Source organism: Centroberyx affinis, unplaced genomic scaffold (genome assembly GCF_046629955.1).
Source record: "Centroberyx affinis isolate AG114_WGS23_722 - 3 ecotype Tasmania unplaced genomic scaffold, CSIRO-AGI_Caff_v1 ptg004492l_1, whole genome shotgun sequence".
Lineage (NCBI taxonomy): Eukaryota > Metazoa > Chordata > Actinopteri > Beryciformes > Berycidae > Centroberyx > Centroberyx affinis.
Window position 1 is genome coordinate 6,889 of NW_027282145.1, and position 26,623 is coordinate 33,511.

Consider the following 26,623-nt stretch of genomic DNA (forward strand, 5'->3'; position numbering starts at 1 on the left):
ACATCAGTATATCATAGTTGATATCTTGATATGACAATTGGCAGCCTCCATCTTGATATATTGTTAGTGTTTCTCAAATTTAGACCACATTTCCCATAAACCCTGCTGCCTCCTGTGTCTTTGGTTGTACTTAAGCGGATAAACATGTTGGAAGTTTTGTTTATTTTCCATCGGCCTTTCACTCCTTCCACCATCTGCCAGAAACTCTGAAAGCTCCCAGCGCCCTGACTTTCACCTTATGAGTAGGAACTTTTTAAAGACTGGGGAGATTGTCAAACTCGGGGTATATGTGACTTATTCTGTCAAAGTAAGTCAATCTTATGTCTTGTCATATCTGTCACAGAGTATTGAAAAGTGAGATTCTGCCTCACCTCCCCCTGAGTCAGCCTGTTTCTATACCTGTTTCTGTTGTTATGATGTTTCTATACATTAGTCTATACTCACTCTCTGCCTCTCTTGCCTGCAGCCACTGAACTCTCTCTATTCGGATGACGGCTCCTTCCGGTGTCCTCGGCTAGGCCCGTACTTCTCTGACGGCCGGCGGCGAGTGGACTACGTCCTGACCTACCAAATCCAGAAGCCCGGCAGCGTTCGCCGCCAGTCCTCCCGGTTCGTCGACAACACCATCATCCGGCGGCTTCGGAGAAGCCTGAGCATGAGGGGCAGCCGGGCCCCGCTGCAGCCCAAGGAAGACCCGGAGATCGCCGCCAAGGAGCAGCGGACCGACTACCACGAGGACGACAAGCGCTTCCGGCGGGAGGAGTTTGAGGAAAACCTCCTGGAGATGGGCCTGGAGCTGGAGAAGGACGAAGGGGTGAGAGAGGGGAGAGGGGAGAGGGGAGAGGGGAGAGGGGAGAGGGGAGAGGGTTTACAGCAGGAAAACTGTAAAGCCTTAATGTCATGTGGTAATCCTGACTTCACCCAAGTGCCAGAAGTATTTTTTGCCGATTAATTTGTCGCATAGATATTTAAAAATACCAGGGTTCTTTTCTTGAAAGATAATTTTTGCAGCATTTTCTTGAAGATCATTTTTGCGGCTTTTGGATTTATATGACAGTTGACAGTTGAAACTGACAGGAAAGACAGGAGAGAGAAAGGGACGCATGACATGCAACAGGTCACAGGACAGCTTCGAACGCAGGGCATTGTGGGTAAATGATATGCACCTTGGCCAACTGAGCCACCTGAGCCACCAACTGAGCCCCTAAATAGCTGCTTCTATGAGGTTCCACTCATTCAATCATTCCTAGAATGTACCAGGGAAGACAAACAGCTAAACTAAAAAATGCTAAAATGTTAAGGGTCTAAGACTGGGTTCATGACAACCTTAGCTGGGAAATGGAAGTTCCATAATTTAAGTGTCTAGTCTGCTGGAAGAACCAGAGACAATACAGTCGACAGCGACAACAGTGACACGCCTGACTAGTTGGTTTATTATCTAGCTTCTACATATCATATAATATAACATGACTGCTCTCTATGTCCAGATTCGTAATGATTTTCAACTCTGCTAACACTCGTCATCTTCCTTGCCGTAGGACACAGATCTCCCCTGATCATTTGATTGGTCGGGAGCTAGCTAGGCTTGTGGGTATTGTTATAGCTGTCAAGGAAACATCAGTACTTGACGGTGGAAAAAGCGTATTTTTCAGAATGGAGGTTGAAATATAAAAATCTGTGGCAATTACTGTCACGCAGTGGCACGTTTTCATACCTTGTAGAAATTCCAGAGGAGACTAGAAAATGTCACCTGTGTGATCTGGGAGAGGTCGAAAATGAAATGCACTTTTTGTTCTATTGTCCATTATGTCACAATCTTAGCTATAGGCTTTTCCGTAAACTGTCTGCAGAATGTCCTGATTTGTTTTCTATGTCTGATGAATGTAGACTTCAGTAACTGTTTACAGACAAAGTGTTTCACCTAGCTCAGTTTGTTTTAAATGCCTACCAACAGCGTAGGAGGACACTTTATGTTTGATGTGTTAAAGGCACAGTCTGTGCCTCAGATGTGCCTAAGTTATGTTTTATAGCTTTAATGTCTAAGGAGCAGGATTGTGTTCATATTTGGTTTGACATTGTTTGACATTTATGGAGGTGTGTTATATTTGTTCTTTTGCTCTCACTATGTTATTGCTCTTGTTTGTTATGTTTGTAGTGTCTTGTAAGCCCATGCTGGCTGGGCACCTTTTGGTGCATGACACTTAAATAATAAAAATAAATTACTTACTTACTGTAGAAGACTGTTAGCTAGAATTACTTTGAATTGGCTGTTAACCTCTTCCTCAACCACAGTCTCCAGCTCTACTGTGGACATTGTGTGTGTGCCTTGGGGGGTGGCAGTGGCAGGTATATGTGATTGATGGTGGAGAACGTGACAGTGATTGGCCTGGATCTCCTGAGAAATTGTATGTGTGCGAGAGACAAATTTGAATACCAGTCCCTCCTATTATGCTGTTTGCGCTGTTTCACTTTACCTTTGATTTCCATTACCAGCTAACAAACCCCTATTCTACCTCCTGCTGCTGGAAAGATCAATATGTTGCCCTGCTGTTGTCAGTGTAATGATTTTTCCCGATTATCTTCCATGACACCAGATGAGTGATCGCTTGTCGTCTATAATAATAATCAGCGTCTTTTATTTGTGAGCTTGCATCTGGTACATTTAGGATCAGATTAAGAAAATAGAGTGTGAGCTATAGACAGGCATTGTATTCATTATTCCATCGATCAGTTCTGTCTTGAGCGAGGCCTGTAGAGTCCAGATCGATGGAGATGGAGAGAGGCCTATCTTTCTTCTCGACTCAATAGAGGTGTGATATCAGGGTCAAGCAGTGTGGAGGGAGATCAGAATAGTTCATTACGTTGTACATATGGACACAGCTTGATGACAGGGCTCAGTGTGAAGCTGTGCGTAGTCGATAACAGATGCTGCTTGAGAGAGTTGCATAAGGTGATGGGACGTTCCAGATGGGCCGTTTGCATATATTTCAGAGAAATAAGATGAAATGAAACTTTAATGTGGGGAAACTGAGCAGTTGCAACAACAGATATAATAGGATACAGCAAATAAAAATAAAATATAATTAAGAATATGTAAGGAATTAAAGTATACCAAAAATATGAAATATATGCAGTATGAAATAAGTGGAAAACATTTAAATATATGCAATATGTAAAAAATTACAATATGAAGAAAACAAATATGTGAATTTACAGCAAATATACATGATGTCATACCCATGTTAGCACCTTGCAGAAGGCCATTTATGTACAGAAAGTGTCTGGGTGTGCAGACATGCTTTGTAAACGACTATTTAATCAATAGTCTTATACACCTATCAGTATAGACGAATGGACTATTGACCTTATCAGTGTGGCCGATAGTCAAAGAAATTTCAACATTAAACATTAAACATTGTTGAAGTGATTCCTTGAAAGATTTTTAGTTGGTGACTTTATTTACCTTATTCTTTCATTTAGGTCTTTAGAACTGTGAGAAACAGAAAGGCAGAGCTTGTTTTGGTGACACACCACTCATACATATTATATTCACATTGACACTCAAAATATTTTGGGTTATTTGCAAGGGTTACGTATTTCAGTTGTAGGACCAATTTTCACTAAATTAGAGTTTAAGTTAGTAAGTTTTTCTACTTTAAGTATTATAATTTATGAAATTGACTCAAATAGAAATAGAATAAATTGAAGGATTCATTTTAAATTTATATACTTTTCACTTATGATGGCAATGCATTTCAAATGTGTTGAGGCACCCAAATGACTAATTTCCATCAAACTGAAATAATTAAACCATGTTTTTGCACAGATCCAGTCAAGTCACACACTTAAAACTATTTTAGTTCATTTTATCGGTTTTGATCTAGTTGAAGTTAAAAGAAAACAAAAGTTATATTTGCTCTATTTATCTTTTTAGTGCATTCAACGTCATCTTTTTTCTTAATAGCTACGAGGGTCAGTCACTTTTTAACGGCAGAACTGACTCATCTCAGTTGGTTATTCTCATCCAGCTCTGATCTTCTGTTCTGACAGCCAGCTAAACTTTTTTCTACTCTTTGTTTAGTCCATATCTTTGAACTGCTCTTCAGACCATTAAGTAGAGATTATCATGTTTATTGTTCTATCTTATCTCATAAAAACATTATATTCCAGTTAGCTCTTGTGTCACCAGTGTGTGTTTGCTACGTGATTGCAGGCATGAATACGAGGGGGGGTTTAGCTTTGTCTTCACTGCTGGAGGAACAGAGCGTCTTGTCAATCTCTTGTCACTTTTCTGCAGATAAAGGAAGACAAATAACCGTTTCCAAAGTGAATCATCCTTTCTGACTGATGTTTAATGAGTGCATGAACAAGCCTGTGAATATGACATAAGACTTGTGGTTTCAGGCGAAATCCAAAGGCAGCTTGATCATTCCGAGGTTCTTACACACTTAGAAAAAAGCTCATAATGTAATAACTTAGCAAAATATAAGCATCACATTATTACATTTACTGTGATTAATTTGTAAGGGCTATAATATATTAACTGATGATGTAATGATAATACCTGAAAAGTAAAAGCTTCACTATTTTGGTTTTGATAGCAGTTTTGTTTACCTATGCTGCTAACTTGAATGAGTGACTCCACTGTCCAAGCAGCCTCCCACTCAATAGCTAGATGGCAAACTAGCAGGACACTGCTAACGTGTCTGAGAACCGGAGATCGGGATTTACCCTTACCATAATAATAATAATTTTATGTGTTTTTGTTTTGTTTTGTTTTGTTTTTTACAGAAAACAAGTGGTATATTAAAAGCAAAACTGACTCAGTGAAAAAACAGCCACATTTAGAATACATATTGCTTATATTGTCAGTAATAGAGGTATAGAAAATGTTAATGGCCAACATATATTTGCTAATTCCATTACACTTTCACTGCTTTAGGCTACAGGTTACCCATAACTGCAGGAATAAAGTTGAGTTTTGAAGAAATGCGCAAAGACACTATAACACTAGTGTGCAAATAAATGTATTCAAATAAAATGATTCAGTTGTTCAATTGTGTAAAGTGGATAGGAAGACGACAGCAGTTCAGAAGTGGACTGCAGATGAGAGGCAGTTCAAGCAGGGCTTTGGCTCATCTGCTTCTGTTTGGCAGGTCTGTTGGAGCGGCGTCTCTGCTGTTGCAGCCATGTTGTCAGCAGATTTCTTGTTCTTCCCCCGGAATATGCGGGATAGCCAAGAAAAGAAGCCACGCTTCTTCTTCTTTGGTTTTGTTGACAGGCTGTCTTTGGCACTGGAACTCTGAGGTCCTGTAGGTTTGACCAGCTGGACGGAGGAAAGTGTTTTTTCCAGGGTCAGACAGGACAGATCCTTGGTGTCCTTTACAGTTTCAACCACAAGGCTTGGTGGAGCTTTGACCTCAACCTGGATGGCTGTAGCCTGGGACTCCTGAAGCAGGTTGGATGATCCTTCCTTAAGCAGGTGAATCAGGGTGTATTCAGCAAGAGAGACGGGGAGAGCCTCCTCTGAGGTGGAGTTACTGTCAGGTCCAGCAGAGAGGACAGTGACTTTTGTTCCCTCACAACATTCAGGTTGATGCAGGACGGTGACAGAGCTTTCAGCAGCGGCCTCAGTCTGTGGACAAGAGTTGACCGTTTCCCTTTTGAAAAAAGGACTTTGTTCTTCCTCCCCCTTCAAGTCCTGGAGGAACAGCATCAGTTTAGAATCAGCTCTGACGATTGGCTCCCATTCATCAAGATGATCTTGAGTAGGGGCATGGTGTGCAGCGCAGGCAGCCATAAATGTAGAACTCACTGATGAGGAAGCATAGATGTGCTTTTTACCAAGTTCCTCCTCCTCCAGGAGGACTGAGAGGAACTGCATCAGGTGAGAATCAGTACTGCTGACAACAGGTTCCCATTTGTCAAGATGGTCCAGAGATGGCCCATGCTGTGGGGAGCAGTCAACTACAAATCTAGAGAGATGTGATGAAGCGTAGAAGAGCTCCTCACCAAATCCCTCCTTCTCCAAGTCAAAGTGGGATTTGACCAGTGGCTCCCACTCATCCAGGCAGCCCAGAGTGGATCCACAGGGTGAGCAGCAGTCAGCCACAAATCCAGATGAGTCACCTGGGGGAGCATAAAGGCATCTCTTTCCAACTGCCTCCAGGTGGTAGTCATCATCAAAACCAAAGGGGGAGTGCTGAAGCAGCCTCAATCTCTCAATGAGTTTGAAGTCATCAGTCATTTGAGCCTCATGGGATGGAGCCTCAACAAGGCGGAGCAGGTTGGATTGAGCCTCAACATGCTGAGCTGGGTGGATGGATGCTCCAGCATTACCTAACACTGTGTCTTCGGTCATGAGAGGAGACTCTTTCTCTGTGGGAGGAAGGTCTCCTTTGTCCATATCCAAGAGAAGTTTGTATACTGATGAAGCTGTGCTGGCTATTGGTTCCCATATATTGAGGATCTCAAATCCACAAGCAGGTTTGGAGCCGAGACCAACAGCAGACTGAGGTGAAAGATCACAGTCGAGCTCAGCAGGAACTCCAGAGAAACTAGAGGCTTCAGCATAAAGGTACTGCTCCTTATTCAGGACTTTTGCAAACATGCAGTTGATGTTTTCATGGCGATCGTCATTAAGGGCGTTGAGTCGAGCGACCATTTGCATGGATGCTGAAAAAAATGCAACAGCAACATCTTAATAATCAAATAACCATGAGGCCACCTGATGTAGCTTCATTCAAGGTCAACATGCTTCATCATAGGTTCATCTTTTGCCTTTCATCATAGTTTTGTTTCAACAACAAATCTAACTGTGAATTTACTCTTACTTTGTCTCTTGTTTGTCTGTTCAGCAAAATCCTCTGTACTAATCTTTGTCTGTTAAGTAATAAAATTATAAATACATGTGGCTTACCAAGGTGGAAATCACTCTCCATGTTTTCCTTTCTAAAAGGTAGATATTGTTGATGTCTCTCCAAATGAATGCAACGTGAGTTTTCTGTGTCAATGTGCAGGTGAACAGCGATCAGAGATGAAACTTCGAGTCTGAGTCTGTGTTCAGGACAATCGCTCCTTTGTGACTCTGACATTCTAAATTCTATGAACTCTGCTGCATTCTGTCCAGCTGCATTATGATGCATCAGATGAAACTCAGGCTCCAGTAAACTTTGATGACAGAGATGTTTTGCTTCATACATGGTTTATAAACTACACACGATTAAAAAACACATAACTGAATATTTGGAACTTATATTAAGATACCATATTTTTTATGCGGAAAACATCTTTTTAATTGCAAATTCCTATTGTACTTTAACTGTTTTAAGCCACAAGTTAGCTCACTCCAATCTTACTACTACCTACTACTATTATATATTACTAGTACATATACTATTATCATATCTGAAGGGATAATTTAGGAAAATAAAAAGAAAAGTTATTCATCTTCAATTTACCTTTTCAGGTGTAGAATTATTTTCTTCCAGAAAAACCTGTGCATTAACCCATGTAGTTAATAGAAACATGGGCAGCACTTTACAATGGCCTTTTTTCAGCGCATGAACCTTTAAGCACCGATAATATTAGTTTAGTCCCCCCTAATTACGTTATTGTACCCTGTAATTATTTATGTAAGTATGCAGTAATTACGAAAACAGTTACACCATAACTGCCTTATAAATCTCTCATAATTACAAAATTGTTACCCCTTGCCAGACTTCTTGTTTTATTACCCTGTAACTACAACATTGTTATTTTATTAGTACCCCATAATTACAAACTAGTTGCACCGTAATTAGTGGGCTGTAATATAAAGCTTTACCACTGTTGGCTGCTGCAACAACCCTATTTCATTTAAGTTTAATCTAACCTCATCAAATTTAATCAGCCATTGTTTATAATCAGCAGACAGATCTATTGGAGTTTTTATCTGATATTGATATATATGCAGAAAGTCTGTGATATATTAGCAAGCTAGTTTGGATCGGTTATTATGTATTTCTGTATCCAGACGGGTCAGTGTTTTGAGCTGAAGGATGTGAAGTGAGTCTGGGAGTGTATGAGTGGCTTTACATAACAGTAGAGGCCTGCAGAGAGAATTTCATATCCAGCCATATAGACGTGGATTTATGCTCAAGTGGATGCAGAGGTTTTTCCTCTGAGCGTAACACACAGGAAGGATTAAAATCTGTCAAGTCAGAAAAGCAGCATGCCATTGTGCCAGCTGGAATGGTATGTTTCCATATGTTAACCAAGGCAAGTGTCATTCATAGCGATGGTTCACACATTTTATTTCCTTACTATAAATATATGTAGGCAAAGGGGATTTACTGTCACGTACTTATTTAAAGCTTTCATAGCCAGCATACCATAGTTTTTTAACATCCGATTCTTTGTTTGAATTCCAGAGTAAGATCCCTGGAATCGGCTTCCTGAAGATCCATGCACCCTGGAAGGTCCTCTGTCGAGAGGCTGAGTTCATGAAGCTCAAGATGCCCACCAAGAAGGTAGTCAACCCATCAGTATCTCTGGCCATTTCTGTATCTATACATCAAATGAATATTTAATTACTGTAGCTTTTCTTGTTGCCCTGAGGCTCCGTCATATGGCCCATAGTTGCTCAGAGCTCTAGGTGACCTAAAGTGTGAATACTGATCTTTCCTATTGGCCTGTCCTTTTCTTTCATGTGGTGTTACAATGCCCGTATGGTGCCATTTTGCTGCGACCATTTTAACCTCCCTTCTAATGAGCATTTGGTTTAATTCCATTGGGGATACAAATTGCATGAATAATCACAAAACATATTTGTGAAGTGTCTTCATGTACAATCTCTCTTGCATTCGCCAAGGAATCTCACTACAATTTACTTTATTCAATAATGGTGGTTTTGGTGCATGCAGTGTAATCTATTCTGGCATTATTCTGAAAATTCAATTATACAGAGTGGGGTTATCAGTTCAGCGATATTGGCCTTTTATTAAAAATGGGATATGGTCCAGTCACCTCCAATATGATGGATATGATGCAGTTTGATTGATTACATTTGTATTATGGAAACGAAACCCAAAACTGAATCCTAAACTAGACTTTTAAAGAAGTGAGGAGCAGAGAACGGGCATCAGTTTGGGGGATTCTTCTCATATTTCTATGCTTGTGATGACATTTGGTCTTCATAAGTATGGAAATAAAAGAACACACACACACACTTCAGTGGCTGTCCGCCTGTCAGACTGCAAACGTGTGAGTTTGTCAGCATCTTTCTCCAGTCCAGCCATCACGCTCACCTCTGTGTTCACAGCTTCCCACCACAACACACACTGTGCCTTGGACCACTGGTGGAAATGTGGAGAAAAATCTGGAGCAATAACATGGCAATATTGTGCTACTAGCCATTAACACAAAGTCTTTGCAGTGATACTGCCAGAAATTGTCGAATATATAATTTTAGTGGATGCTTTGTTCCAATGTGCCTTACAGCAGTGTATGCATTTTTAATATTGATAGCCGCTGGGGTTGCTGAAGCCCTTTGCAGTCATTCTTTGTTCTGCACATGACGATTGTCTATACTGCTTACCAAAGGTCATTGTGAAAAGTAAAGATTTTTCACCACACACTGGCTGTTTCTAAGTCAGTGTGAAAAGGACATTCATAGTTCTTGTAAATGGACCTAGAAGAGTTCAAGGAAGACATCTGCATTATAGGGTTGGACCCATACATCGGACTGATATTAGCCTTTTACTAAACATTTACATTGTGTGTGTGTGCAGTTTGATCACATAGGCTATTTATTGTAGAACTGAGTAATACTACAATGGAAAGTTTTAGTGTCCCATGGTCTAAATTCTATATCAGGGGCTTTTCTACCCTGACAAAAATAAATCCAAAAATATCAGTGTTGGTATCAGCCTTTAACAACCCATATTAGTTGAACCCCAAATGCAGAGTTCCCTAAATGCCAAGTGAACTTGTCTTTCTTGCCTCCTCTGCAGGTATATGAGGTGAAACAGGGCAGTAATGTGGTGGAGAAGATCAGGCTGTTCATTCACAAAGTCACAGCTCCTCTCCACCCCAACGTGGAGGCCAACCGGCCGCAAAGCGTCAAACCACTTTCCCACCCTTTCTCCAGAGAGAAGCAGCATCTGTGAGTAAAGTGTCTTTCGTCTGGTCAAAATATAAATACAAATAGAAATGACTTTTTTCTTACATTCATTCATGATGTTGGAAAATCAGCAGCTAGCTAACTAGCTTACCTCGACAGCTATTGGCTAGTATGGCTAGCCTGAACTTGGAAGCTCAGCTAGCTAACTAGTTAACCTAGATAACTTAGTATCGCTGGACTGTATTTTTTCAGCTATAGCAAGAGTGCTAGGCTTCATAATATTATCTTCATCCTCTCTCACCACTTGCCTTATTCACTGGGCTTCAGTCTGACATGACTTAGCCAGAAAAACTGTCGTTTAATTTAACAAATGAAATTATTTCAGCCTCTGAAAAATGTTTGTAGAACTAAAACTCATTATAGAGTGAGTGGCTAATTGCTTCATACCAGTGCAAACGTAACCTACATTTCATTCTGGATTTAAATATTTCTCTCTCATCAAGTAGCCTACTTAGTGAATTCACTCAACCGAATACTTTGTTTCATAAACAATTCAAATGACTTAGAGTTTGCAAGTGAATGAGTGTAGTGCAAAGGTATTTGTAATGCAATTTCACATCACAAATTTTCCTCTTGCAAGCAGCATGATTCATTATCGTTTGCTTTAATTATTTGTAAAAAATTTTAGTCACTCAGCATTGGCGCATCACACATAGCAGAGCTATTTATGCATGATGATTGATGAATGCGGGGTAACAATTAACTGTAATTGTTCAAAGCCTTCAGCTGGTTCCATATTTCATAGTGTATCACGACTGAGCTGAGGTGAAATAAATGGGATCAAATTGGTTCCAGGCACCCATCACTGCTCCAGGGTTGTTTATTATTGTGTCCACACAGGGAAATAATAGCTTTGAACAGACCTGAGGGATGTAATTTGGCCTGAAAAACCAGCCCAACGAGAGTCTATCAACCTCGCTATAAAGCTAAAGCATGATGCTTTCTGCTGTGTTCTGCTGGAGCTCCCATTCCTCAGCTCTCCTTCCCAGAGGGGAAACACAGCTAGATTGAATCAGAAGGAGAATGTAGGTTTAATCAACATTGTGTTGGAGGCTTTTGAAAATAAGGACAGCAAATAAAGCAGATACCTGTAGATTCACCAATTTGATTTACTGTAGACGGTGAACATGAATAAAATCAATAAAGTCACTTTGAAATTAAAGCAGTGATCCAGTGAAGAACATTGTCTTAGCATAAATATCAGTAGGACAGTAGGATGTGTAAGAATGCCTGTTGTGATGTATGGAGGAGAGAGTGGGCAGTAGGCAGCTATATTTACAGCTCTGACTAACAGCTAGCAGATCACTCTCTACACATCTTCCCAATCACCTATTCCTAATCAATTTTTAAAACACAGTATAACAGCCTATTTGTTTATGGTGTTCGTGAAAAAGAAAAGATTATATAAAATGTTAAAAAAAAAAAATGCAAAAAAGATTATGTAAACTGCAAAGGAAGCAAATTCATATTCACCAGCAGACATCACAAGATATTACTTCTGGCTATGACAATGTGTTTGTTCTTTAAACGCCCTCTCAGACACCTCTTCCTATATTTTCTTGTGAAATAGTTTTTAAGGAATGCACACACCTTTTGACATCTAAGCTTTTTGATGCAATGAGAAGCTAGGTTGCAGTTGCCGCGTCTATGCAGTTTGCTCTGGTACATGCTAATATTTTATATTTAAAGCTGCACTAGTTGACTAGGTGACACACGTTGGCGGCTGTAAATGGCAGTGAGAGGTAACTGTTTAGAAGTGTTTGAATTTCAATACCCAGAAATCATGCAAGTGATGCCAGTAAACTGGTAGAAATTGGTCTCTCTGCCTCTTCTACAATGCGTTTCTCCTTGTGTGATTGTTGAATGTCGGTGCAAAATGTTTGGTCCAGAAAGAAGCTTTTGTTCTTTGACGTTTACCGTTGTTGTTTTAGACAGCTGAAACATTCTCTGCTATCAAACTCCATTGTAGCTGTGCTGGAAATCTCTCAACATGATATCACGTCGTCTTTGTGAGGCTGGGTATTTGCAGGAATAAGAAAAATACACCAGAATTTAATTTGGGCAAATGCATCTAGAGCATCTCAATTAGTGGGAATGAGACTCTCTTCTCTGTTGCAGCCCCACGTTGTGATTTTTGCTGATTAGACAGGTGTATATTTACATACAAATCTTGCACCTTACTTACTGGTCCAGTGCCTTTTATCTCACTGTATCCATCACCATCTGTAATGTGATTTGTACACTTTGTGCTGGAGTGCATGGCTCTGGGAGGGATCTGCGATTAAAACCAGGTCTGTTTTGCTCTTCCTTGCCAGGTTTGATCTATCTGACAGGGACAAATTCTTTGACAGCAAGACCAGGAGCTCCATAGTAAGTACTGGATGTGGTAGATTAACGGTTGTAAAGTGGGGTCCTTCAGGAGGCCCCACGAGGGCCCCACCTAAATGAACAGGAGTTTAATTCCACTGTTATGTCATTTACTAGAAGTTAGCGCGATGGTAGCATGCATAAGAATATTGATAGCTGTAATTTTCACTCCTTCAATATGGAGAAATATGCATTTCTACACAGATCTAAAACCAAAGAGCTGACACCCTGGGGTCCCTGGGGTGCAGTTTTCTCAAATAGGGGTCTTGGTTATAATGTGACTCTATTTGCTTAGTATGAAAAACTAATAAATTCTGTGCCTCATTCAGCCAATCTTCTATCCACGCATCTGCTGCATTGTTAACAGACACACACACACACACACTTTGACCACACTACTTAATTAAAGATCGGGGGGATGTGATTGACTCCTCCTTATTGGATTCAGCTCCTCAATCAGAATTGCATTTGCCTGGCTCCCAGCTGAGCACTTGACAAGCTTTACTTCTCAATAGAAACATCAATAAAACCCCATTACGGAGGAGACTGGAGTGCTCTCTGTTCTGCAGCGGTCTGATCAGCCGCGACTCGGACAGAGTCCTCTCTAAGGGGAAGGATGGGAAATTCAGAGCAGTACGACACAGAGGGAGATTATTTTTCAACCAGCAATTTGTCTCCATCAATCACCCTCCTCTCATTTCCCCCCAAACAATGAATAAAATGTCACCTGCGCTATTATACAAGTAAACATCCACCTCCTACATCGGCTGCATCACAATTTTTTCACACTTTCAGGACAAAGTGAGGTGATTTGATTTGTGCGGGGAATGGAAAGCCTTCTGCTATGAGACCGGCAGCGGCTCTTTTCTTTTATCTTTCCATCCATTTTTCATGTCTTCTTTTATCCTCAGGTCTATGAGGTGTTGAAACGGACAAGGTGCACCAGAGCCAAATACTCAATGGGTAAGGATTATCCCTATATCTCTGATACAAGGGATACATCAGTAGAAATTAATCTGGATCCTGTTTTCATTAGAGTGCATTGTAATCCACAGTTTAGGAAAGGAAAAATGTTCATGTTTATTTATTTGGGCATAAATTTCAAAGCAAATATAAAGCTGAGGAAAAAAAAAAAAGAAATGAAACAGGACATATTTTAAGCACCAAGAAAGCCCAATGGTTTATTGAGCGGCTCCACAATAGAGTTGTTATTAATAAAAAAACAGCAAAAATCCCATGACGAAGCTTGAGGTGTCTTGGGAAACGCCGCCCCTCACATGTAAGTGTCATGCATCTTTGCAGAATTGTAAATCGACCACCATCCAGCCTTGTGTGTTATAAATCCAGAGGGGAAATGTATCTTGTCATTTATCACTGGAAACACAATGCATCTTCCTCCAGAGCTGATCTGCTGGGTCTTGTTGCTTCGTGCATCGCCTGCTCGAATATTAATCCTGCTGAAAATGACTTCTTACAGGAATCACCAGTCTCCTAGCCAACGGCGTCTACACCGCTGCTTACCCACTGCACGATGTGAGTGTCGCCATCAGCTCTTCCTGGCCTCCTCTCCCTGGCGGGCTTGAGAAAAAGTTGACAAATTGCTGTTTAATTATCAAGAGGACTGTTCAATCTCAGTGAAACTTCTGGTGTGAAGAGTGCAAAGCATTTCATATAAAGTGCTTTGATCATTTTTGTTGAAAATCCACTTTGTGACTGGAATTGAGAAAGAATTGCCCTCAGGTTTCTGACAAACACCAATTTCTAATTTGCCATTAAATGCATTTTTCATCATAGTAAGGTTCAATAGATAAAAACAAAGTTCATATAGCAATACACAAACCAAGAACAGCTTATATTATATAATACAACTTGGCTGAGGAGTTGGTGTCAGTTTAAGTGACGATGTTGTATGTCAGTTCAAAGATGAACAAAGTGTATTCATTCAAACGTTGATGTAAACTGTGTGGTGTGTGTGTGTGTGTGTGTATGCGCGTGTGTGTGTGCATGAATGTTACAGGGAGACATCGAGGGGGTGAATACAGAAACCAACGACAGGAAGGTAAGTCCATCAGTCAATAGATTGAATCAGTCAGCATCAATACTTTCAATCCATAAGCAAATGCTCCTTACAACACAGCAATCAATACATAGAAAGATGCTGATTTATTGTGTTAAATCACCTCATCTCATGCCAAAACCGTGAGAAACTTTTACAAATACAATTGTCACAGTTTAATTTGTGCATGTTTCACTGTCTTATAAGTGGTGAATTCTAGCCTTGGTAAAGGAATACATCAAGGTTTTGGGAAATTGTCCTGTTGGTCAGTTTAGCCGTTAAGTGGTGAGAACATGGACACCAAAATCATCCGTGTGTCCCCGGTAAATCGTTGGCTGTCACGCTCCATGCTAACACTTCAGCACTTTAGCTGCCTCAATAGGAGTTGAAGGTGGTGGGTGATGCAAGACTATGTAAAACTGAAAATTACTGTGCAGCGGATGAATACATGGTTGCTCACAGGAAATAGTTCCAAAACTGAACCTGCCTACATCAGCAATAATGACTTGATGATAAGATTAAAGATGAAAGCATTGATTTATGCTTTTTACCCCTTAAAAAACTTATCCTCATATCACTTAAATTGATTTTACACTACTTTACCTTGATGTTAACTCTGCATTTACCTCATAAAAATTTATGTCAGCCTGAAAAGTTAAAACTTAAAAATAAAAATGCAGCGGTTCAGGTCACAGCATTAACATAAGAGAAAAAAAACAAGTTGTTCTTAAACATTGTAGATTGAAAGGTGTGACAGTATTTTTGAGTTTTTGAGCTTTTGCCACGAATTGTACAGGAATGAGTAAATAAGGAGAATGAGAAAGAAAATAAGAGCTCATGCCGAGTCTGAAGTCATTTTCTGCCGCCCTCCGCTGCTAACACTCTCCATAATTATACTGTAGGCTGTGTCACTAAGGCAACAGCCTTATAATTCCCCTTCTGCTGTTCTCAAGCATTAGAAAAGCTTCAGCCTGCTGCTTTCAAAAAGCCTCCACGGTGAAAGCAAATATATCCCCAATCCTACATATGTGCATATACAGTGTGTGTGTGTGAGTGTGTGTGTGTGTGTGTGTGTGTGAGGAACAGGTTTTCATCAGGTGTTGGCTGATTGGTGTGCAGGCAAGCTTAGCGAGCTCATGTTAGAGAAAATGGTTTTCACGCACTGCAGATGATTGAGGAATTCCCCCTCCGAGGCTGGAGAGGGTTTTGAATTGTCGCTGATCGCCTGAGCGACTGATCTCAGATCATAAAGTTGAACGGTTGAAGATGCAGCGCAGTGTTCTGTGCTGCTCTCAATCTGCTATGAATCTGCCATCGAAAAGCTCCGCTGGGCCTGCCTGCCATGATTAAAAGCCTTAATTTTTTTGCCTCAGTCTGTGGATTGCGGTGTGTGTGTGTGTGTGTGTGTGTGTGTGTGTGCTTGTGAACATTTCTCGGTTCAGAGTGATTTATTCGTTCCCTGCCTACCGGAATCAATAAGCGCTTTGACTGCACAGATCAGTTGTAAATTGTAGGGCATTTTCAATACAGGACACTATCTTAGAGCAGTATGTGATCACACGCTGCATGGTTCACCCTGGAGCACACACACACACTGGCGTGCACACACACACACACACACACACACAAAGTATCCATGCTGCTTTAATAATTATCATCTGTCAGTCAAAGCCTCATGGTTGGAGCAATTCAGTGTCACATGTGTGTCCAATTATCATTCCTTACACTCTATATTAAATAGTACATTTTTAAATCTGATTTTATTGCTGATTTCTCACATGATAAAACTGTAAAATCTAGCCACCATAAATATATATATATCTTACATTTTATATACCAATATTCCCCATATTTCAAAGATATCAATAGCTACCTCAAACCAAGCATGACTACTAGAATCTCATTTAGGGAGAGTACAATGGGATATTGGGGCAAGTCCAGGTTAAAATTCAATATAGGTACTAAAGAATTTCACCAATACTAAATCCAATACCAGAAATCAATTAATCTTTAAGCTTGACACTTTTGTTTTCTTGTAATAGTGTATCTATTGAAGCTTTTAAAATGTGTTAAAAAGATCAAAATGTGTTTAAAAAAAAAAATTTTGATTAATAATTAATTCTAACGTGACATTTTGATCGGATTCCCACAAGTACGCATGGATTCTGGGTTTCATTGAAGAGTTTTAGTGTTTGTTTGTTTTTTTGGTCAAAAATAGTGAGCAATGGTCCATAAATGCCTTCCTCTCCTCCTCTTCCTCTCCACAGCTGCTGTACGAGGAGTGGGCCAGCTACAGCGTCTTCTACAAGTACCAGCCCATTGGACTCATCAGGTCAGATCCAAGGCATTGGTCTTGTCACACCCATCAGGTGAATTGCAGAGGCATTTCCCCAACCACAGATCACATGTCCTCCAAAGGCCGGGTGTCCTAAAGTAATCTCCACACTAACATCAGCTACTCTATGTTCCACCTGCTTGTAAGCAAGAGTGGAAGGCTGACCTTCACCAGGGGGGTTTGTGCCAATTGATTTCCCTTTACAGAATAAATAGTCTTGTACTTGTACTGTAATGTTGGTCCAGGAAACAAGATGGAGAATGTGAGCAGAATCTGGAGTAGTTTTTTATCTTTCCCAACTCCCTCTAAAGGCTGATGTGGAGGTTACGGATAATGAGTGAGGTGATGCACAACCTTCATAAAGCATTATTTGTTTTATTGAAATCATAAAACCATCCCCTGCACTGGGACACTTCTAAGGTTGCAACAGAAACCAGTGGAGTGTCAAATTAGTGGCTATATTTCCTCACTCTGCTACATCTATTATATCCCTTCATTCCAGTCATAAAGCATTCCTTTTAATGCATTTCCACATGCAATTAATTGTGTGGTTGGGTGGTTGAGGATAGCACATGAATAAATCATTACCACATTAAGTTGAAACATTGTTGTATAGTTATGCAATACACTACAGTGTAATAAACAGTACAGTGCATTATAAACAAAGGGGACAACCGGCAAGTAGATTGGCAGCCTCTACTGGCCTCTGCAATGTGTTTTAGATTGTGTGCCACCTGGTCAGATTTAGTGGGAAATCTGCTGTATTGCTGTACAGCACAAAGGGAGATTGCTTTATGACATAAAACAGGAAGAGGGTGGTGTGGAGACAGGCGTTGCAGATCGTCTCAACCAAGGTCTTATATATGTATGGTAATTATACATAGGTATCACAATTAATTTGAAAATGACATATGGATGTTTACAATGCTACATGTAGCACCTTTAATGCTGTGTCATCTCCCCCCACAGGAAGTATTTTGGGGAGAAGGTTGGACTGTACTTTGCCTGGTTGGGCGTCTACACACAGATGCTGATCCCTGCCGCCATCGTGGGAGTCATTGTGTTCCTCTATGGCTGCGCCACTGTAGATGATGACATACCTAGGTACACACACGCACACACACACACACACACACGCACACACACACACACACACACACACACACACATCCTCATGAAATCTCATCCCCCCCAGATACGTTATGTTTTTTTCCTGTAATTAGGCGTGGGTGTGAATGGGAGAATTTTTTGCATTGCACCCCTGAAATGCACAGTTTTGGTGACCGAAGTTATTAGATTAGTTTGGAAAAAATTACATATTTCTGTTTTCCTTTAGCTACTCTGTGTGTGTGTGTGTGTGTGTGTGTGTGTGTGTGTGTGTGTGTGTGTCACTTGACAATCTTGTCACTCTCCATTTCCACAGCAGCCAAAGTGAATTCAAATGTTGATGGATTATTAAAATATGCATAGAAAAAGTTGGAAATTCATTAAATCATTGTATGGTATTTATTCTGCATAGATGAATACAAACAAATAGTCCAAACAAAGTGGTGAATACATGGTCTGATAAGTTCAAACAAACAACTGGGGAAGCCTGTGACATCTAATAGACAGTAGCCTTCAGTCGATGCTCAGTGCATTTGCAGTGGGAAATCAACTTCAGCCCAGTTTAATTAAGAGATTAACAACATGCCACAACAGTTATTAATGATATCCAAAAGCTCCTGCAGCTTACAGTAGTAGAAATGTAAACATTCAAAAATACTTAACTTTTTCAACATTAAAAATCATCGTGATCTGGACCTCGGTGACCTCATATGTGTCTATGTTCATGTTCTTTACAGTAAAAAGCAGGCTTCCACACCGACCTCTAAATGACCCTACCTAGTCATACTGTACACATAAACACACCCTTGCAGTTTATTGCTACAACAAGTCATTACAGACTTTACAACACAAGTCGGTGACTAAGACATATCAAACGTAAACAAATGAATCATTATTAAGTATTTATACCTCGCCTAAAACAGTGTACCATATGAGATTAGATGAAACTTTAAGGATTCCAGCAGGGAAATTGGGGAAATACTGTCAAAGAACCTGGACAGAGTGACGAAAGGAGGAAAGGAGGATATCTTAACATTTTCTGTTAACTCTGATAACTCTGTTTTTCAGCAATGAAATAGAGATAATTTTGTGTTACCCTAAATACAGAGATGTATTTTTAGCACAGTAGTCCTATAGGCCAACCACACTGGCTGTGCATAAACAAGGATAAGGCAATTTTTCTGGGCTTTTTTGGGGGGGGGGGAATTAATATTACCACATAACCTGAACCTAAACAGTTTGATCGTACCATTGCTCTGATCCCTCACCACCTTCACTGTGCTCTCTTCCCCTGCTCCCCTCCCTCCATCATGTCTTTCCCAGTATGGAGATATGTGATCCCAGGAACAACATCACCATGTGTCCGCTGTGCGACCGGGCCTGCAGCTACTGGAAGCTGGTGACGGCCTGCGGGACGGCCCGGGCCAGCCACCTCTTCGACAACCCAGCCACCGTCTTCTTCTCCATCTTCATGGCCCTCTGGGGTAAGAAGACATTCACATCCTGGCATACCTGTAGTAGCCTAGACATGGGCTTTTGAAGGCTCATACAGATACAGATATTTTTGGAATGAAGATGCCGGTAGCTGTTATTTTGTGCCAATATTCAATACCTTTCAATTTGACCATTTTCATGACAAAACATTTCTGAGAAATGACAAGCATTCAATGTTTCCCCCAGAGTTTTATTCTTGTCAGGGTGGAAAATCCTCTCAAACAGCATTTAGACCATCATGGGACACTTTGTGCTTTAATAGCAGATCCTTAAGGCAGGGTGAGGCAGGGTAAGACAGGTTTCACCACTGCTTTTACATCTGACACCCTGAAGCTGTTGAGTAACATCATGTCCTCACCTCCATCGTATTGGCAGTGGCTGGCCAATATCCTGATTTTATTAAAGGGCCAATATCAGCCTGATATATCAGTCTGTCCCCACTAAACACACATGGACACATAGGTGCAGTTTGTCAAAGCTACAGGTGCTTGAAATCATTGTTTTAAGAACTACTCAAATATGATTTTCTCCATACCTCAGTCCTCGAAATTCAGAAAAGAGCTTTAGAAAAGCATACAATGTAATGATTAAACTTCAACAACAATATTGGCTGCTCCTGAGATCCATAGTCACCAGGTAATATTGTTGAATTCTGGATAAGGATCACACTTTTCAGGAATCAATTGTTTGCAATTATTGCTGGTAGTGAAACACATTAATGCTGGAGGTTGACTGCTGTGGAATTGCTCTGGAGGTGAAATATTCCTTTAATTAGGTCACTGTGCAAGCTGTTTCAATTAGGGCAAGACAGATATATCAGTTTGCCAATGTTACTTTTATTAGACATTGGCTATCAGCCAGTTCCTCCCTGACCACAGCTACATACAAACAGTCTATGAAACCTGCAAACCTGCCTGATTTTTTTTTAATTCTATTTTATTTTGTTTTGTTCTTGTTTTGTTCTTGCCTAATGTATCCCAGAGTGTCCCCTACAACTGAATAGGTGCAGTGGGTCACCATGAGCTGCTTACCCTAAAATAATTTCATTGTCTGGGGGGAACTTCTTGTATGAAAATGGTGAAATTGAAATAAATCTTTTCAAAAATATTGTCAAAAATATTTTTAAAATATTTACAAAAATACTGGTATTGGCTTTCAAAACACAATATCGGTTGATCCCTAGTTTTAATACCAATAAATGGACAATCCTATTTTTCACAATTAAAGGAAAATGTTTGGAATGATTTCAAAATTAATCCAGTACACTGGTGTTGGAAAACATTGACATTGTACCTTAAACACACATAAAATTGGCTTTAAACACTCTATACAAACCCTCAAAGCTAGCTACAGTGGATACACACACACACACACACACACACGCGCACACAAAATACACCCGGTCCTGCTCTGATGTCCTGCCAAGCCATGTTGCCATCTGCTAGCAGCAGAAGGGGGTTCAGACCAGGGAGGTGTTATGAGTTTAGATTCAGCTAGTGTCTAGCAGAGTCACACCACGACAACCATCTGGATTTACATACCTTCCTTTGTAGACCTGTGGAACACTATCAGAGTTATAATTAAGACCAGTGACGATGAATGCGATAAAATAAGATGAACCCGTGTTGATCCCTGTGTGGAAGTTAGTGGTTCAAACAGAATAGCAGTAGGATACAGCAAAGAAGAAATAAACAAACAAACAAAGCAACAATGTCAACACTGAAATGTGTAAAGAAGAAATACAAAGGATGAGAGAATATGAAGAATAACAAATATGTGAATTTGCAACAAGACATGATGTGCCACATGTGCATCGTATTCACATTAGCAGGTACACAGAAGGCCATACACAGATGTACAGAAAGTGTCTAGGTGTATAGACTACATTTTAAAAACTATTCACCTTATTAAATATATTGAATTTACAGATATACTGTACATTACATTTGTAGAATTCATTGCCCTTGTCAGTGTCAGACCTTATTTCTAGATGGAGGTAGCATATGTACAGACAAGTGTCGATAAAAGATATATGTACTGACTCATAGACATAGAGGAATAAGAGCTACTGGAACAACTTTTGTATCTCCCAGAGTGTTGTGTTGTATTGGACTGTACTGTACTGTTATATTTTATGTTTAAACATTACTTATGGGATTTACTGTAATACTGTATGTGACGTAAGCCCGTGTTTATTGAGCTCTATGTGCTTGGTTGTAGCGGTGATCTTCATGGAGCACTGGAAGAGAAGACAGATGCGACTCAACTATGTCTGGGACCTGACGGGCTTCGAGGAAGAGGAGGTAAGATAACGCTCAAACTAACTTCCACATGCCTTGAAAGACAATATGCACCCACATGTATTTCTTTTATTTCTAAATATTTTGGCGACACCATCACCGGCGAGTCAACAAAATCACATTTTATTTAGTTTTTTCACTGGAAAACCCATAACACTGAATGTTTTCTAGAAAATTCCAGTCACAAAATTGCAAAGAGAACCCTGCATGTGTCTCCAGCAGAGACTAGCATCTTCAATTTGTGTTTTACATTTTGCAAAGTGACCCATCCACTTGTGTAGAATATTTCCAACTACTTGAAACTCAACATCACTGAAAACAGCACCACAAATAACTTCATCCTGACACTCTTATTAACAGATGAAAACAACAGTCCTTATTCATTCCAGCTAACTTATTGCCACAGCCACAAAGTAATCATGCTAACTCAAAGAAATGGGTCACGATATGCATATCAATGTATCACTCCTGTCTTTTGTTTTCGCCTTGTAGTGAGTCAGCCTTCAGCAAAAATGTTCCCACACAAACACATTACAGCCTCAGACATCAGCGCTGAATTGCTCCCTGGCGTACTTTTTTGCATCATAATAAAATGAGACAGTGCATTACTGATTTTAGGCCCGCATAGTGCTGTGGTCATGTAAAAGCTTTGTAACTCTAATGTTGGTAATTTTCATGTTTTATATTCAGTTGAAGGATTACATGCTCCTCTGTGGTTTGAGCAAATTCTACTACTCTTGGTCTTATAAAACCCATTGGATAAACTCAAACATGCACAGTGGTCAAGATTAAAACAAGGCTATTTTTCTTATTTTCTGAAAAGTTTACATTTGGAGATACAAGGTTTTCACCCATTTACACAAAATTCTCGGATTTTCTCCTCATGTTTTTTTCTTGAAGAGTCTAAAAGTGACAAGGAAAATGATGTTTTAGTCTTCAGATGCAAAGAATGAAATATGAATGACTGTTTGACTGACGTCTTTCCCCTTATGTTTTTTTATGTGTGTGGTGTATTTTGCAGGAGGAACATAAGGTTTGGATCTGGTTTCCTCTATTGCTTGCAGCATCTTATATTGGAACTTACCTTCTTTCTTTTGGACTCACCGTTTTAGATCCATTCTGCGGCTGCTGTTACTTAACACTAACCCTTTCTCCCTCAGGGTCTCTAACAATCTGCCTCAGGTCCTTCCACTTGTCTTTTTCTGTCTCTTTGCAATCTCTCTCTGTACCGCTCTCTGTCTGATCCCCTCTCCCCCTCCTCTCCCTCGCTCTCTCTCTCTCTCCGAGGTTCGTCCTAATGCCGGCCCTCCCCTGGCCTCTCATTAGCGTGGGCACTCAACACAATACTGTTGCCGTTGTTTGTGTCTACTGATGGCAGCGGAGTTGACAGGACAGTTTGTTGACTCACAGCCCTCGTCTCACTCCTCCTCCTCTCCTCCTTATTGAATCTTTCCTCCTCCTCTCCTCTCTTCTTTTTATTGAATTTTCACCGTTGAACAGACAATTCCCCAATACCCGGGTATTCGGAATAGAAAAGACAAAAGGGCAAAAACAGAGGCTGTCTACCATTGTAAACATTAAAAAGAGAGAAGACGCCAAAAAAGGAAAGGGAGATTGTATAACAAGGACAAATCTGGGGCGTCCTGGTGGCTCCGTTGGCTAAGGTACACACCGCGTAACCGCCACATCCCGAGTTTGTTTCTAAACTAGGACCTTCACATGTCATCCCCTTCTCTCTCTGCCATCTATCCTTTCTTTCTGTACTGCCAGCTGTCCGATGAAGCACAAATTCCACAAAAAGCAAGCAGGAGTCTTCGTACACATGGTTAGGAGCTACCTGAGAAGAAATGAGTCTGCAGTAGTGGTGGTTGTACAACGTTAAGGTTAACCCAGGCTTCAGTACTTCAGGAGACAGTGGTATGTCAAACCCATACATTTCTGAGAAACATTCAAATGTCTCTCCAAAACTCAGACAACTTGGGACTGGACCCAAAGAGATCAAAGAGGGCAGCTGGTTCTAGTTTTCCCCTGATGTAAGTTTGATCAAGGTGGGACCGGTGTACGCAGTGTGCTACTTGGAATTGTTTAAGACTACATTATGTTCAACGGCAGCCAAGATGGATTATGAAGATTATTATTCTGAGGATCCGAAGATTTCTGAAAAAAATATATGAATCAGCTAAGTATACAGACAAAGAATGGGACAGTACAGACAATAGTTCTGGGCCTGGTTGGAAAAGACGGGAAGTTTGACCTGATCAAGTTCCTCACTTGGAGGCATCTAAAGAATGTGATTGGGGAAGATAATATTTGTTGTGAAGTTGAGCAAACAATGCAAAATGAAACTCTTTTTTCATATAAAACATCTTTTATTATGTATGTCCCAAAGGCAAGTGTCCAATTGAGACTTTGTGCATTCATCCTAAAAAAAAACAGAATTAAAGCTGCCTGGCATTTTACGACATTTGACGACCTCCGCATGAACACATGAAATTGTAAAATGTCCTGATTCGACTGATTTTGCACCATACTGATGGGAAGGACACAGAAGCCGAGGTTTTGAATAAATCCATGGGCAAAGGAAGGCACCCTCCAAGATTATTAGTGCACATACTGAATAGTTGAAGTCTGAATAGGAACAGCTCAAAATCCACAGCTTAATTTCAGGCTTTTTCCTGCTGGCCAGTGTCTGCCTGACTGATTACCATATCTGTATCGGGTGTGTTTGTCTTTTTACTGTTTGTCTGAGGCAGGTTAGCCTTTCCATCTGCCTTCAGGGCTTGTTATCTGTCTGTTTATCTGTCTGTCTATCTGTACGTCAGTCTGACACATGGACCTAATGGCCTGAAGTGACCCTCTAACCCTCCGCAGCTTTCTTTTCTAGTGCTGATCGCCTCAGTGCATGTGGCAGTTTTTTGTGGGATGTCGCTGCATTCCAGACTACCGTTGTTTCCCTTTGCTTACTGTGTTCACTGCTCATTAATGTGCTCACTGCCTGTGAATAACACACACACACACACACACACACACACACACACACACACACACACACACACACACACACACACACATAGACGCACACCAGGTTCTATCTACTTTTGGTTCAACCATTTCAAGGAGCAGATTGTCCTCACATTTCACATATTAAAAACTCATTGAAAGTGAAGGGACTTCAGTTCTGACATGCACTTGCAGATTACATGTTGTGGTCACGTACAATGTGAAGATTTACCTTCCTCCACCATGAAAGGATTATGTGAGAATGGCATGAATTGGACACGGCATCGCCAGGTGTTTTGGGAAAGGCTTTGGTTATCATGAAAAACTTGAAAAACTGAACCTGGGTCATTGGAGTTGAAGGCAAATGTTCACACCCTTACTTATTTCAGTGTCAGTGGCAGTTGGGTCTCCTTCAGGTAATCCTTTCATGGTGGGAAAATGTTATTTCTCTCACTTTTCGTGCACAGAGCATGTTATTTGCATTTTAAGACTCCATGCACATTTCATAAACCTTCACGAGATTCAGTTCTGTCCCCATTCCACCATCTACTGTCTTAGCCTGTACACTTACTGCTCATTCACATAGTATGGTTCAGGACCACTGCAGGATGTCATGTGTTTGGGTGTAGCATGTAAACTAGCTGTCGTCTCTTCCAGGACCACTACAGAGCTGATTATGAGTTCCGGGTCATGCAGAAGACACTGAGACAGGAGCATGCAACCCCCAAGGTAACACTCACTGGGTTCAAATTATTGCTGTGTATTTCAACCAGACCTGGGACAAACAGGTGGGACAAACTTGCAAATCCTTTTATAGTTTGTTTGAACCTAACGGCTAAGTTGATGCAAAGTTTCTACCAAAAAGCTTGGTGTATTCCTTTCATTTTCCCTTCCTTTAATCCACTGATGTGTATACTCTGTCTATTCTCTAAGCCATTCAATGTCATCTCATAGTCTACTATGCATTAAGTCTCTAATTATCTCACTCTCTTTCACATATTCATATTTACACACACACACATTCACATTCACACTCACACGCACACAAACACATGATTAGCCTCTGCCTTTTGTCTTTGAGCCAAGGTCATGGCTTGCTTTTCTGTCAATACACGCAGGGTACAGACACACACACATACACACACACACACACACACACAGTCGTCTTAGCTTGCTGACCCAATTCTCAGTAGGCTTGAATGTGACATGACTGTCAGCTAGGGGCAGAGTTAGCTGTGCTCCACTGGAGCCGCAAACTGGGTGTGTGCGTGTGTTTGTGTGTGTGTGGTGTGTGCATCTGTCTGCTTCAGGCATAAAGAGCTGCTACTGGCAGAGAGACATGGGGTTGTGACAGCATAAACACACATACACACACACACACACATGCAAATATACACAAATTCAAACAGCTGGAGACACAGTTGATGTCTCAAATACCCTGTTTATGTGTTTCATGTAAATATGTGTGTATGTATGTGTGTGCATATGTGTGTGTGTGTGTGTTTTAGGGTGAGAAGGTGAAGCTGACGTGCACAGACAGACTGCCGGCCTACCTGACTACTGTGGTTACGATGGGCTTCATGGTGAGTCAGCACAGTCTGAAGAATTAAATTATGCCTTTATATTTCTAATAAATATGTTAAAATGCTTTATTAGCCCATGTGTCAACATTAGGACTGTGGTTTGCGTTAATTCAGCTGAGAGGAAATCTGGTAACTCCTCCATGTATGACCATGTGGCCTTGTCTTGTTCCATTATGACATTTCAAAAGATATGTGAAGCACAAATATCAAACACGTATA

At 40.6% G+C, this 26,623-nt stretch overlaps 1 protein-coding gene across 1 annotated transcript in view; it reads left to right on the forward strand.

The window, feature by feature from the left end:
- The first annotated feature begins 518 nt into the window (after positions 1-518).
- ano1a (anoctamin 1, calcium activated chloride channel a) overlaps positions 519-26,623 on the forward strand; it is a 40,257-nt gene continuing 14,152 nt past the window's right edge. The window contains exons 1-13 of the mRNA XM_071544213.1: positions 519-814; positions 8,412-8,510; positions 9,993-10,144; positions 12,478-12,532; positions 13,441-13,492; positions 14,007-14,062; positions 14,547-14,588; positions 16,853-16,917; positions 17,890-18,024; positions 19,351-19,511; positions 21,742-21,824; positions 25,479-25,550; positions 26,330-26,404. Of these exons, the coding sequence (XP_071400314.1) occupies positions 656-814; positions 8,412-8,510; positions 9,993-10,144; positions 12,478-12,532; positions 13,441-13,492; positions 14,007-14,062; positions 14,547-14,588; positions 16,853-16,917; positions 17,890-18,024; positions 19,351-19,511; positions 21,742-21,824; positions 25,479-25,550; positions 26,330-26,404 (1,206 nt within the window). The 5' untranslated portion in view covers positions 519-655. The remainder of the gene's footprint in view (positions 815-8,411; positions 8,511-9,992; positions 10,145-12,477; positions 12,533-13,440; positions 13,493-14,006; positions 14,063-14,546; positions 14,589-16,852; positions 16,918-17,889; positions 18,025-19,350; positions 19,512-21,741; positions 21,825-25,478; positions 25,551-26,329; positions 26,405-26,623) is intronic.